Raw genomic sequence first — 14,471 nt, forward strand, 5'->3', positions numbered from 1 at the left:
TTCCAGGCCATGTTTACATGTGGTCTAAAAGAAACAAGGGGAGGCGAAGTACCCCTGAGAGACACTTCAGCTCACAGCTTGGAGCTTCTTCTGGGATACATGTACCGCGCTGAACTCTACCTGTCCAACGACAACATCCAGGCAGTGTCTGCTGCCGCCTTCCTGCTTCATGTCGATGGAGCATTCCGGTGGGAAAAAGACTGGGACCATTTGCTTATTAAATCAGTGGGACTTTCCGAGTAAAACATTGACGCTACTGTAGGTTATGTCAAAGGCACATGGAGGCCAGGATGGATGCTTCCAACTGTGTTGGTCTGTACCACTGGGCCAGAGGCTTGGGGGCCGCAAGTTTGGCTGACTGTGCTTTTCGATACCTTTGTCAACACTTTACACAGGTGCAAATTTCACTTTTTCGTGTGTCCATGATGTTGAATTGACTGATGACAATGATGGCTATGATGCTCGAGCACCCAGCAGAGCAGAGGCCCTCTTGAAGTCGCGGTTTATTATTCTTCCGCTTGTTCTTCTTCAAATTGTGTTGCCAGTTTACAGTCAGTTTTTTTTCCCCCGAGGTTTGTGAAGAAGAGGAAGTCCTGGATTTGGATGCTCAAAGTCTTGCAGATCTGCTGGCATCAGATGACCTGAACATCTCCCAGGAGGAGGTGGTGCTGGAGCTGGTGTTGCGTTGGGTGGCGAAGCGGCGAGGGGATTCGCAGAGTGAAGCTCAGGCTGTGGAGTTGCTCGGGCGTGTCCGGCTGGAGCTTGTGGATCCCGTGTTCCTGCAAAAAGCGAGGAGGAGAAACCCGGTAGGAATAGAAAAAGAAGATAGACACGCCTTTGGGTTGATCATGTGACAAGAACAATATATTCATTGTTTATTGTGTATGTTGTGCACCAGGTTTTGCTGCGAGACTTTGAGTGCTTTCGGATGTTTGACACGGCTCTCCAGAACTCATGCCAGGCATCGGCCCCGCCTCGACAAACACTTCGCTACGGGATGGAGACCACCAACTTCCTGATCTGCTTGGGAGACGTGGACAAGGATGGGGTTCCATCCCGGCGTGGGGGCCGTGCTGATCTAAATTTTTGCTTCGCTCCCCAAGACAGAAAGACTCACTACATACCTTCTCCTCTGAAGGGCTCAGCGGGTTTTGGTCAGATCTCAGGGGGCGCTGTGACTCGTGACAACACCATAGTGGTCGCCGTAGAGGCAGAAGATGAACATAGAATGAAGAGAGTGGATCTCTACAGGTGAACACAGGAACCGCGTGTCACTATTTTGATTCACCACCTGACCTGATTTGTTTGTGTTCCAGGTACAATCCTGCCGAGGAGTCCATCTGGGTCGAACTTTGTTCGGCGGAACATAGGGACATGTATGCTTTCGGGCTGCTGGGTGACGCAGTCTACGTGATTGGCGGTCAGATGAAAGTGCACCATCATTACGTCATCACAGACAGTGTGATGAGGTGGTCGCTAAGGAGAGGTGGCAGCTGGATCTCTTTCGCCCCGCTGCCTCTTCCTTTAGCTTGCCACAGCACTGTTAGCCTCAAGGATCGTCTTTATGTGCTGGGAGGATGGTCGCCACAGGTACAAACATGTACTTGATGAATGAAGGCCACAAATGTGATTAAAGGGGAAGTACGACTTCACGAACTAGCCTTGGCTTGTAAGCATTCAGACTGTGAGCAGGCCAACGTTCGCCATGGATGCTAAGTCGGTAGCATGACTTATGTAATAGAATTGCAAAACAAGGCTGCATTCAAGACTCCCCAATAGTCTTTTGCTGTTCCATTTACCTTAATGAACAAGGCCATAGATTCTAATTTTGAGACTATTCTGCAAAACTTAGTTATTAGATATCATACAGGATGTGGAGTGAAATCCTGTGACCCTAGTGGCTTTGTTTTCCCCTCCACAGAGTCATCCAGATGAAGAACCAGACAAGCTGAACAACCGAGTGTTTCAGTTTGATCCCGGTAAAGACCGATGGAAAGAATGCGCTAGGATGAAGTACTCCAGGTATCGCTTTGGCTCTGCCGTTCTCAATGGAGAAATCTACATTTTAGGTCTGATCTCAAGACATCAAATGTGTATGTGTGATGGGGAAAAAAAGCAGGGAAAGGTGATACTGTTGTTTTCTTCAGGTGGCATTGGATGTGATGGAGAGGACCTCGGTCAATCACGTCGCTCTCTGAGCTCTGTAGAGATTTACAACCCAGAAACAGACACATGGAGGCTAGGCCCGACTCTGCCCATGTCCTTGCTGTCCCTCCGAAACAACACCACAAATGCAGGAGTAGTGCAAGGGAAGCTGTATCTCTGCGGATACTACAAGGGGGCAAGTAGGTTTCGAATTCTAGATAAGAGGTTATTCAAAACTGGATTTTTTTGGGGGCAAAAACACAGCTTTAACTTTTAAGTCATATCACCACGCCCTATAGGTGAGGGATTGTCAACCAGAAGTGCGCGGCCCTCTTGTGGTCCGTGGCAGTATCATAGGTGGTCCGCAAAAACGGAAATGATAAATTATTGTAACGTTTTCAAGAATAAAATTGATTTCTTATTTAGACTTGATTTATTATCCAGCTAATTTTGTGACTCATTTACCCATCCCAATGGTGTCAAATGTAGCTAAGATTCCCAAAATAGACATACAGATGCAAATAAATAGCCTATGATAGCTATCCACCTTCGGTGCAAAATAAAATTATTTTCTGCCAAAGCGGTGGTCCCGAGTTACCTCTTGGTTGTAATGGTGGTCCCTTGGACAAAAACAGTTGAGAACCCCTGCTATAGATAACAGTCTGTTGTAGAGTCTTGTAAACCGTACTTTATATGTACGTTGTCTATTTTGGCTACAGGCCGTCATGAGATCATCACCAAGGAGGTTTTGGAATTGGACCCTGCCGAGAATGTGTGGGCCGTGGTAGAAAGACACGCAGCAATGCACGACAGCTATGATGTCTGCGTGGTGGCTAACCTAAATCCTCGTGACCTCATCACACAATGAGACTTCCCTTTATGGCTTGGAGGGACGACAACGTTTGAACCGAGGAGCCGAGGGAGGCGAACTTCTGACCTTTTATGAAAATTTATGGCCAGAGTTGCCCTCCCGAGAATTGCAAACTGTCTGTGGATGTGAGAACTCTGGACGGTCTTGTTGAGCAAACAAGCCGAAGTTGGGGGTTTCTGCAAATGAGGAAAGTAAGGTCTTAGATAGTCAGTCATAAAGTTAGGAAATTTAGATTGCGTGAGTTTTCATGAGACTATGAATGAATCTATTGTTTAGATCAAAATGATGTTACTATTGCATTATTGCATTGAATGGTTAGCATTTTACATTCTTTGTAATTGTGTTTTCTTTGCCCCTGTTAGGATTTGCTTTAATGAGGCTAAACAAATTAACTGGGCTTGCTTTTGACAGAATGTCTGTGTGGCTCTTGTGGTGGGAAGTAACAGAGCACATTTTTTCAGGTATCTGCATGGGAGTGTTTATTTTTCTGACGAAACGATGCAAAAAATGGAGAGAGGTCATGTCAACCGTGGTTGAGATCTTGATTGAAAAACGGACAGCAGCAACTTGAAGGAACGTGGGGCACTGATAATGACAGCGCAGCAAAAGCGCGAGCCACATCCAGGCATCATTTAAAATTATTTGGGTTTATATGTTGTCGGCTACAAGAACAAAACACATTGCAATTTTGCATTGCTTATTTTGCATTTGTTTTGTTGTTTTTGCCAAGCAAATTTGGTGTTGTCTATAGTGTTGTCAAAATTTGCAGCAGTGTGTGCAATTTTTTTCTTGTAATTTCTTTTTAATCATCTTTGCACATTTGGAAAAAGTAGACAATAAATAAAACTAATTTATTAATAACAGATGTGACTTTTTTGTTCATGCCATGAGCCGCTAAAAAATAGTTACGCGTGCGATCGCTTTTTCCACATTTGCATACAGAAAAAATAAGTCAATTACTATAATAGAACTAAGTGACAGCTGGTGGTTGGCTCCGCCCATCGGTAACCACTAGGCTTTTGGCCACTCTTGCCTGTTGCTTGGAGTTTACTGCTGGTGCAGCGGTGTACTGTGTGACAGCTTCCCAACCCAACTGCCCATCAGGCTCCTGAATGTGCAACATATTGTGTGGTCTCGCGCGATGGGCAGACGTGTTGGCGACAGCAGAGGCGCGATGAACACCGGCGAGCGCTCGGAGCTCGGCTACCCGCAGGACTCCCGTCGCAGGCTTGGCGGACGCGCAGGCGTGTGCGGCTTGGAATCGGACGCAGACGTGGATGCGGCAGGCCGGCCGGTGATGGAGGTGAAGAAGCACCAGCACAAACATAACTTGAAACACCGCTACGAGCTGATGGAGACGCTGGGGAAGGGCACCTACGGCAAAGTGAAGAAGGCGGTGGACAGGGCAAGCCTCCAAACGGTACGGACATAATGATGCTGACAAATGAGGAGCTGACGTACATACGTACTGTAGTTATTAGTGGAACGTGTATTTCAGAGTATTCTTTTAACATAAGTGTAATGTTTGAACAAACCGTTTTTACTGGCCTCTGATTTCAAATTTGAAATTAATTTGTTGTTTATATAATACACGGTGGTCGTATATTTGTATGAGTTTACAGTTATAAAGGCAAGGAAGCGATTGCTGTGGCATAAACGAATTTGGCATCCTTGCAGTATTGTTGTTTCAGTAGGGAGTTGGGGAGGGTACATCTCAGTTTTGTGTCGTGCGTGTGAGCAAAAAAAAATAAAAATCAGCTGTAAGAAAATCATGACGTGCCATGATATCTGCGAGCCAGAAGCTGAGCTGCATGGTGTTTGTTTGCACTGTGGCTTACATACGGTACACAGTGTCTGACAAATATACAGTGTCATCCCAGTTTTCTCAATCCATATATAGTACTGCACATAGATCGTGTGTACATTTGTCTATGTGTGTGTGTGTATATATTTGTGAGCTCATGTTTCGGATGCTGCTCTTGTTTCATGTGCAACCAGGCTGAGATGCCTTTGGACTGACTCACTCAGCACTTGAACGAACGGATAAACTTTTCCACAATAGGTCTGCCTCACAATGGAGTATGACTCGACATACACACACACACAGAACAATGTATTACATTTTAAATATCAATTTAAACAGAATTTTGTGACAAATACTCTCATGTAGTTATCCCATAATCTGTTGCTGAGACTCCATCCGCTCCAAATGCCTTTCGGCCTTTGTAGTAAACAAACACAATGTGATAGGCATAATCCTTTTTTATACAGAGGCCGTTGAGGCAAAACCGGCACATTTTCTTTGGCTGTCTCCGCCAGAACTGTGAGATCAGAAAGGATCGGGGAGACTTTTTGGAAGACTAGGCTGCTAAAGAATGAGCTTTGCAAACGTGGGCATGTGAGCTAGTAAGTGTGGTGTGAGTGGTTTCAGTCGGGCAAGGGTAAATGCTGAATTCCTTGCACCACTAGTGTGCACATACCAAGGATTCTTTGCAACAAAACGGACATTATTTTTGGAAAGGGGGCCGAGGGAGCTGTTGTTTGATAGTGAGCATGGGGAGAAGGAGGAAGAGATCAGTATCGCTCTTGTTAAAGGATGGAAATGTAACCGAGGTATCAAACAGTGGCACTTACCAGGTCACTATCACGTTGGGTCGAGGAAAATGTGTTCCATCAAATATTCAGAAATGCAAGACAAACTTTTACCGAGCATAGCATATATTCGACTCGGAAGGGATATGTCAGGCTAATAAAAAGTGGTATCAGTGTGGGAGTATCGGAGCATTTTGGGGAGAAGGGCACAGTTGCACCGAATCGGGTCCCTTATAAGAATGTTTTGTCTTTCTAGACTTTTACCGCTGTGTGTTTATTGATGGTAAATTCAAATAATTTGTTGCATTATGCAATGACACTTTTGTGTGACCAATGGCAAATAACCATTTGTCATCAATGACCAACATTTGTGGGAGTATTTTGTTATGTAGCAGGCCAAAGCCATTGAAAATATTAATTACACGGTATCTAGGCTTGGATGATAGTAGTTTGGGGTTTTTCTTTATAGTTTTATTTAGTTTGACTTTTTTTCAAATTCCATTTTAGCATTAAAGAGCAAGTTTGTTAGTTTTTGTTTGAATTTTTTTTCTAAAATGCTTCTTTTTTTACTGTTATTTATTTTAGTTTTAGCTTTAATTTTAAACAAATTGAGTATTTGTTAAGCGCAAGTTATATAAAAAAAAAACGTCTAGAATGGTCCTATAAACTACAAGCCTCAAAATACTGCTTAAACTTGACAGTATGCCTCTGACTTAGTCATATCCTGTGAATGATAAAATAATATCTTCGACCTACCAGCCGTATACAGTAGCAGCTAAGTTTCCCCCTTGCTTATTTGGAGGCTCCTATCTCACACACAGGATGTTGTTCGGATGAACAATGCGGTATTGTTGGTCGGACGATTACTTTGGCCATCACACCGAGTTGTGACGCATACATCACACGTGTTCCCCCACATGAGATCACGCACTCAAACACATGCCACTTTAAAATTGCTATCTTGGCCTTCAAGGCTGAACAATGGCTACAAATGTGTCTTTTCTACTGCTCTGGGTTCCCTTGAGCCAAATGCAGTGTCCAAACCGTAAACACCATTTGATGCTATCTACTTGCCTTCCTTGTTTTGTGTCATTAAAGATGAGCGAGTAAGTCAACGTCCCCCCCCCTCGTGCCTCCCTCACTTCCTCAGTCTGTCACATGTGCCACTCAGTTGACTGCCAATGAATACACGAGTTGTTGACTTATTTTGAAGCCATCATCTTAAGATTCCGCTGACCTAACAGAGATGCGTCATCGATCCAGTTCATTTGAGGATGCAGTTGAATAAGAATACAAATCATAATTCCGGTTTTGAGAAGGTCACAGTGTGTTTTCATGCTTACATAAATGGCAGGGGTGACAGAGCGTGTGAATTGGACCTCGGAATGGCTCATAAATGTTTGTTTCCTTCAGCTGAGAATGCAGAGGAAAGGCCCGTTTGCCCGAGGGAGACCGGTCCAAACTCGCTCGTGCCCTCACTTGAGATAAACCTTTATTGATCGATCCCACATGGATGGATTTGTTCTTGTTAAATTCGAGTAAGAATTTAGGAAAATAGTAATAAAAGACATTTTTGTAGTGTTTATAAAACATGTTTTCCCTTTCTAATGTGGCCAAATGAGGCCTCATTACAATACTGCAAATAGAAACATGCACTTGCATCCGATTGGCTGAGCCATTATGATTGTGTGTTACTAAATAAAATGCTCTACTATCTGTTGGGAGCTTCTCATGCTGTTGGAACGAGGTGTCCTGTCCAGAGAAGTTGTTGTGGAGGGTCTGTTCATGTGTCGCGTGTCTGCCTCCCATTTGGGGGTACAGTAAGTGCTCAGGATTAAGGAAAGGAGTGTGAAGAGTGCAGCTGTCATCCAGGATTTAAACCCCCATAATCACCTCTAATACCCAAGGATTGTATTTATGTCCATGTAAGCATCATCATATCACTGGTATTGATTCTTGTCTTTGTCTCCGTCTGCCTGTTTAGCAAATGGATGAAATTGATTCTTTTATTCGTTTGATTTGAGTGAATTTATAAGGAAGGCTGAAGGGGGGGCAACTAATTGTTGTGCAATGGTTATAAAAAAAAAAGTTTTGTTGTTTTTTTTTTTGCTTGTAAGTCAAAGCTAAAAATCAGTCAAACAATAACTCCAATTTTGAAAAAGGGCCAAAACCATTTAATATGCCTTTCTTTTCTCAGGTGGCCATCAAGACAATCCGTAAGGAGCGCATCATAGACGACCTTGACAAAATTCACATCCAGAGGGAGATTGAGATTACCTCCTCGCTCCAGCACTCCTACATCATACGCTTCCTCGAGGGTAAGGATTATTATGGCATTATAAAAACTCAATACAAATCCATTGTCTGTCAACAAGGAACCAGCAATGTTCCAAAATTAGTATCCTGTAATTTAGTTTACTTGTAAAACTTGGAGTCAAATCACACCAATCTACAGTTTCTTTGATTAGAGTCATATTGATCTGGCCTTTCCGAGATTCCAGCCTCTTAATATTTAATGACCTTTGCAATTTCCTTTCTTTGCAAGTGAAATTGATCTCAAATGTCTCCCCTGTGTCACTGCAGTGTTCGAGAGCCGTGATAAGATTGTGATCGTGATGGAGTACGCCAGCAAAGGCGAGCTATACGATTACATCCTGGGCAAGGGGAAACTTGCGGAAACAGAAGCCCGGAGCATCTTCAGGCAAATCACATCGGCTGTCCACTACTGCCACAAGGTTCAACTTGCACCGTCGTCGTTTAATGTGTTTGGCTCGAGCTGAATTACAGCAGCATTCAACCCTGCCAGCAAATACAGCACTGATAAATCTGTTAAATCCTAATCCTGCAGAAAAAAAAATTGACTTCACTTCTCTTTGGGTTAAGAGCGCATTAGGCAGAGATTGAATGTGTACAGTCACACACTGACACATTTAACAAAGCACGTTTTATTTAATCAGCTTTATTTCAACTTCCATGTTGATGTAGGCACTTCAGAGGACTCATTTGGTTAAGATTGTTTTCAAATCAACCTGTGCTAGAAAATGAGTCGATTTATTTACAAGTGCATTGTTGTCAGAGTTAAGCGAGTGAGCATCATAGTTTCTTGTTACATTCCTTTCCTTTTAGCAGCTCTACTATTTCTTTCAAGAACCCCTCACGTTAAATACAGAGCTTATCATGCTGCTTTTACAGCTTTAAAGTGTTCAGGAAGGAGGATTTTCTCCGCCTTGTGCGCCGAAGACATTGCCCCAAAATAGACTTGAGTGTTCAAGTGTGAATGAATTATTGAATGTTCCGCTCCACCATGCAGGGCATGGCAAGAGTTTGTTGAGATGAATAAAAATAATTCCTCATGAGTCACTCTTCAGTTGAATTTACATGATTAATAGAATCAAGCAACACTTGTGTGGCTAAAATTTTGCATTGCTGATGCTCTTTATATTCAAATCTGCTGGATGTAATTAACAATGTAATGTGCTCGTTAGCCAATGACTTGTAACGGTAACTCATTGCAAAAGAAAAAAAAGTAGCTGAAAAGATTTTTGTTGTTGATTTTTTTTTTAGGATTGGGGGGGAGGTTAACAGCCCTGGATTCCACTAGAATAGATCCACCCCTGCATTGAGCAGCATCTTCACATTCAAAACCAAAACAAGAGCAAACCACATGTCTTCCCGATTCAGATTTTCATTAGTTGTATAGTCTGCTTAAAAAATGTATATCTGCCAAGGCAGCAGCACAAAAAGTTTGCTCAAACTTGATAAACCTCAAGAGAACATTATGATTGCATGCTGAGAGAAACATGATGGTTGTTTTGTGATCTCCTGCAGAACGGTGTTGTGCATCGAGATCTTAAGCTGGAGAACATCCTTTTGGATCAAGATCTGAATGTGAAGGTATGGAAAAGCAGCAGCATCTAGAAATTGATCAATTTTGGTTTGGGGGTGGTCATCAATCAAGAATACATAAGTCACAAAAGCTGATAGTGATTATGAGATTAATTCAGTGTGTTGTCTTTAGTCCTCAGCTTTATAAAATATTGACTGATGGATTTGGGCCATGTGGGTTACTCAGCCAAGAAACCACAACCAGTACAAATATAGTCCCAAGGCTTAAAATCAAAAAGTTATTCCCTGCCTTATTTGGATATTTCATTCCATATATGGCAGCTGTGAAGGGAATGCAAAGAATCTCCTGGCAATTGCAGCAAACAAAGGTTGCAATTTAAGTGAGCACATGTGGAGACTGCTCAGTTGGACTTGGTTGTTTCCAGTCCTTGGCTTCAACTAACTCGACTGTTACCAGCAGAAGGAAGTGAGCAATACGTGGACGTTTTTTTGTGTGTCTACAAGACAAAGCAGCTGCGTAATGGCAATGAGTCAGACTGTGATGGTTGCGTCCTGTATTTGTTTTTTAGCAGTGTACAGTGGAATCAGCACAACGCAATCCACGAAGCTGGTTGACTTCCACCTTGCGCGAAATATCGTAGTGCCGCCAGTTTAACAACTTTAATAAATTTAATGTTACTACTGGTTTTTTTGGTGTGTCATAGTTCACCTTACAGTCTTGTAAGCATCAGTTGTGCATTTTAGAACAACGTTACGCGGTTTTGGAATAACAACAATAACAACTGTGGTTGTTTTTATTCCAAAACAAATGTGCGCAATCGTCATCCCACAGCCGCCGCGGAAGTGAAGCTGCAGTGTTGACTATTTTTACCCGCTCAGACACTGATAGCGTGTTGGCGTGTGCATGGTAATAATCTCTTTAGATAAAGAGTCGACTGAGCATGTTAGCATGTGGTCCTCATGATTGTTCCATTACGTGACAAACTGTGAGCAGTCAGACATTTTTGGACCTCACGTATCTTCTTCTCCATGTATTCTTAAATATAAAACGGTCATAGTTTTTTATTAAATTTCTTCCACAAAAAGGCTTTGATATAAAATCACCGTTTTATGTGTTCACAAGTGTCTACAATGCATCATTTTTACGTCTTTAACAATACGTTCACGCTTGCTCACTTTGCAGCTGGCCGACTTTGGCCTTTCCAATCAGTACCAAAGAGGCACTCTGCTGCAGACCTTCTGTGGAAGTCCGCTCTATGCCGCCCCAGAAATAGTGAGTGGGCTGCCCTACCAGGGACCAGAGGTGGGTCAGAATAACATGGAGGAAGCAAATTGGCGCAGAAAAACGAAATGAGCTATAAATAACGGAATATTTTGGTAGCAATCATTGATTGTCCCATTCACTGAGTACACCCGTGCATTCTGGTGACAGAGACTCTCCTCGCTTTGCTTTATTATGCATTATACCTGTGTGTGCCAGGTGGACTGCTGGGCGCTGGGTGTGCTTTTGTACGCACTGGTGTACAGCAGTATGCCATTTGATGGAGTCAGTCACTCCATCCTCAAAGAGCAGATATGCCACGGTCGCTATCGAAGACCCAACCCCCCCTCAGGTGCACTTTTACAATGTCTTTTTTATTAAAACACAATTATCAGGCACTTGATTGTGTTACTTCAAAGTTACTACTGAAGTTGGTAAATACAAACTCTAAAAAATATCAAAGAGGTGTAGGAGCTCTATTTATTTATCTATGTATTGGCGTGTGACATTGCAAATGACTCTCGACTTTTTCTTCCGCCCCCAGACGCCTGCGCTCTTATCGACTGGCTGTTGACGGTGCGTGTGGACGAGAGGGCCACGATCGAGGATGTAGCCAACCACTGGTGGGTGAACTGGGGATACGAGGAGAGCGTGTGCGATTGCGCTTCATCAGCCCACCCGGACTGTCCCTCCCCCCTCCTGGCTCGCTACATCGACTGGCAGAATCGGGTTGCCGGCAATCTGGCTGCTGATCCCCATCATCAGCGTTACTTCAGCTTGCCTCTCCGGGCTGAGCGAGGAGGAAGAACGCGAGGAGGAACGTCCAACGTTCGAAAGTCTCGCAAGGAGAACGCTATTCCGCAGACTACACAAGGAGCCTGTGGTGGTGCTGCAACTTCTGGCTCCGCCTCCTCCGGAGAAAGAAAGAAACCCAAAAGTATTCTGAAACACCAGAGGAGCTTTGACTCTGTTTTGCACAGCCCTTCCAAAGAAAGTCCCCACTCGGGTACCGTTGATCCCCATCTTTATCAAAAACATGCACTTGGTCACATTGATGCTGAAGTCCTATCCACCAGTCTGTCATCTCCCAGTACATTCAGACAGCCCTCCTCTAAAATGCCCAAAAAGGGGATACTTAAAAACCTGAATGAAGGGGAGACAGGTTATGTCTCCTCATCACGTGGAAGAGAGTCCAGACCAGGTGTCCAAGAGGATGATTCTGAAAACTCCTGTTTGAAAAAACAGCACACATTTGTCCCAGCAGCAGAGGACAGTCCAACCATGCGCACAGAGGCGGTGAGAAGACGAAAGGGCATTCTCAAACGGAACGGCAAGTTCTCACGCAGTCTGGACCTTCCGGAGGAACAGCGCTCACCGCCGCTATTTCCAGACACTCTCCAACAGTTCCTCCGGGTCAAAATGGGGGCCGATGGCCACCAAAGCCGCCCCTCAAGCGTGGTGAGCGAGGACAGCCTTTTCTCGAGCGACTCCTTCGACCTACTGGACTTCAGCACACAATCGCGCCGTGAGGTTTTTTGCCAGGGGGTGCAGAACAGCACATGTAACTCAGAGGAGGATCTGAGAGGTGGAGCAGGTGAAAGTGTAGCAAGTGAGACCAAGTGGTGATCATCCGGAGGCTTATTTAAAGACCCTGTCAAGGGAAATCATATAATTGATTCTAAAGATGTTGTTCTTGTCATAAAGTAATTCCTAAATTTATGTGCAAAGACTGACAAAAATGTAGAACTGAATTATGGAGCTGAAGAGTTAAACTGTTCTTCAGTTTTTTTATCTGATTTTTGAGAGCACAGACAAAAGCTTGATTATTCACAGTTTTGAAGCCTTATTTTGCAAAAAAAAAATTATCATTCACATTTGACAGGTTGGTTTACATGTGGTTTGCCTTTTACAAGACATTTATTTTCACTTTTCAGGAACTTTACCTTTGAGCAGTCATTTCCCAATTTTAACAGCACTTCTATATTTACAGGACCGAAGAACTGCATTTGAGTGCTGCTAATGTAAAGCACTTTTTCCCCAAATGGGTCACTGGAATTTCTCCAGGTGGGACTCAAACCACAAACCAGTCATACTGCTGCTCCCTTTGTTTGGATGTTATAACTCATTTTATGTTCAAATGAGTTTTGCACTATGGCTTTTGAATGCCACACACACCAATGTGTCAATATCATATAAACAATTACTATTCACCAACCGTTAACATCAAAAAGCCCAAAAGACATCATACAAATTGCATTCATCTCAATCATCAGAACATGCAGGATATTTGTGCAATTCTGTGTAAAAGTGTGTTTCATGAGACATATGTTTTTTTTCCTGCATCTTGGCTAATTTGTTCTTTCTCTACAGTTAATGGAAACTGTGTTTGAGACAGTACAGTACATAAATTGCCATGTGTTGATGAGGTTTCAGAATTACTATGCTAATTGGAAGTGGATGTAGGCCTAGACTTGGTAAATTGGCAAATATCTTTTTTTTTTTTTTTTAGTGTTCATTATTTGTGGGGACCACAAGTGGGTAAAATGTGTGAGGCACTGACAACAGAAGCTCTGTTTTGTTTCCATAATTGGCTTTGGATCAAATATTCGAACACGAAGCACTCATGTCCAATGGTTCAGTCATGTTTTGTGAGTTTCACTGGTTGATTCTAATCCTTCTAATGTGAAATAAACATGTTTGATACTGTCGTGTAACGACAAAAAACAGTGTATTCACCAATAAAACACACAAGCATTAAGTCATATCTAGTAAAACTTGCCTGTTTTAATACACACATAGATAAGCCAGCCATGCTTGACACTTGGCTCACTCACACAGCAACGACATTATTATCTCCAAACAGTCGCACATAGTTACATAACTGAAAGCATTTGAAGTGATAGGCTAGGTTGGAGTGTCCTGTGTGCACGAATTATAGTTTTATATCAGCTTTCTTGGGGTTGTTTATTTACAAGATTTCTGAGCAGCCTCAAGGAGCTCAGAAAGTCATGTGCGAGATGCTGTTAAATCGTAGTGACTATTTTCCATCTATTTTCCATAAACAGCATCGGCTAATTGTCCTGAGCACTTAAATATGTAAGACATTCTAATAATCTCCACTAATAACTGGTGCAAAGTAGGGTGAAAGCAGTTCATGGCTAAGACTTGCAGCCAAGAGGCTTTCTTATTTGTTACTTCTGCACGTGAGGAGAAAGTATTATTGGGTGAACGAAAGCAGGCATTTTCTTCATTCACACTGATTGCTGAATTTTAAATAGAATGACTTTCTTGTACGACTGATATACAACAAAGTTAAGATATTCTGCTCGTGGGGGATATTGCCATGGGCCACTAGGAACAATCAAGGGTTCAGTGTCTTGCTCAAGGACACTTTGACACGGTCACAAGGAATGAGGATAAAACCCACAACCTGTAAATGTGGAGACGAAGACTCTACAATTGAGCTACAGCTAAAATTTGAGTTCCCTGACCGGGAATCGAACCCGGGCCGCGGCGGTGAGAGCGCCGAATCCTAACCACTAGACCACCAGGGACGTGTAAGTTGGTACAATCACTTGAAATGCAAGCATGCTCGATGTGTAGCAAATTGACAAATGGAAGCAAGATCTTTTAAATCGTTGCACTCAATTGCAAAATAATAGTGTTTATTTTCCAACAAGTCACTACAAAAGTAAAATAATCTAATATAATGGCTCAGCAAAAATAAAAACCAAGTCATTGTCCTTGTTGAGATCA

At 43.0% G+C, this 14,471-nt stretch overlaps 2 protein-coding genes and 1 non-coding gene across 4 annotated transcripts in view; 2 read left to right on the forward strand and 1 right to left on the reverse strand.

Annotated features, from left to right (window-relative positions):
* LOC148402154 (kelch repeat and BTB domain-containing protein 12-like) overlaps positions 1-3,864 on the forward strand; it is a 17,174-nt gene extending 13,310 nt beyond the window's left edge. The window contains exons 2-9 of one of the 2 annotated variants that reach the window (XM_088368915.1): positions 7-188; positions 263-395; positions 573-806; positions 899-1,251; positions 1,317-1,590; positions 1,922-2,069; positions 2,148-2,345; positions 2,865-3,863. In XM_088368915.1, the coding sequence (XP_088225041.1) occupies positions 7-188; positions 263-395; positions 573-806; positions 899-1,251; positions 1,317-1,590; positions 1,922-2,069; positions 2,148-2,345; positions 2,865-3,013 (1,671 nt within the window). In that variant the 3' untranslated portion in view covers positions 3,014-3,863. Of the gene's footprint in view, positions 1-6; positions 189-262; positions 396-572; positions 807-898; positions 1,252-1,316; positions 1,591-1,921; positions 2,346-2,864 lie in introns of both variants that reach the window. The other variant, XM_088368914.1, reaches the window with a different exon arrangement.
* A 150-nt stretch (positions 3,865-4,014) lies between these two features.
* Positions 4,015-13,477, forward strand: LOC148402155 (NUAK family SNF1-like kinase 1). The gene is made up of 7 exons (XM_088368912.1): positions 4,015-4,436; positions 7,806-7,926; positions 8,192-8,343; positions 9,437-9,502; positions 10,638-10,757; positions 10,935-11,067; positions 11,260-13,477. The coding sequence occupies exons 1-7, from the start codon at positions 4,158-4,160 to the stop codon at positions 12,339-12,341; spliced, it is 1,953 nt and encodes a 650-aa protein (XP_088225038.1). The 5' UTR covers positions 4,015-4,157; the 3' UTR covers positions 12,342-13,477.
* Positions 13,478-14,197: 720 nt separating this feature from the next.
* Positions 14,198-14,269, reverse strand: trnae-cuc (transfer RNA glutamic acid (anticodon CUC)). The gene has a single exon. It is a non-coding gene; the product is annotated as a tRNA-Glu (tRNA).
* Between the last annotated feature and the right edge of the window lie 202 nt (positions 14,270-14,471).

The sequence above is a fragment of the Syngnathus floridae genome, chromosome 2 (genome assembly GCF_059516105.1).
Source record: "Syngnathus floridae isolate MCC-2025c chromosome 2, RoL_Sflo_1.0, whole genome shotgun sequence".
NCBI lineage: Eukaryota > Metazoa > Chordata > Actinopteri > Syngnathiformes > Syngnathidae > Syngnathus > Syngnathus floridae.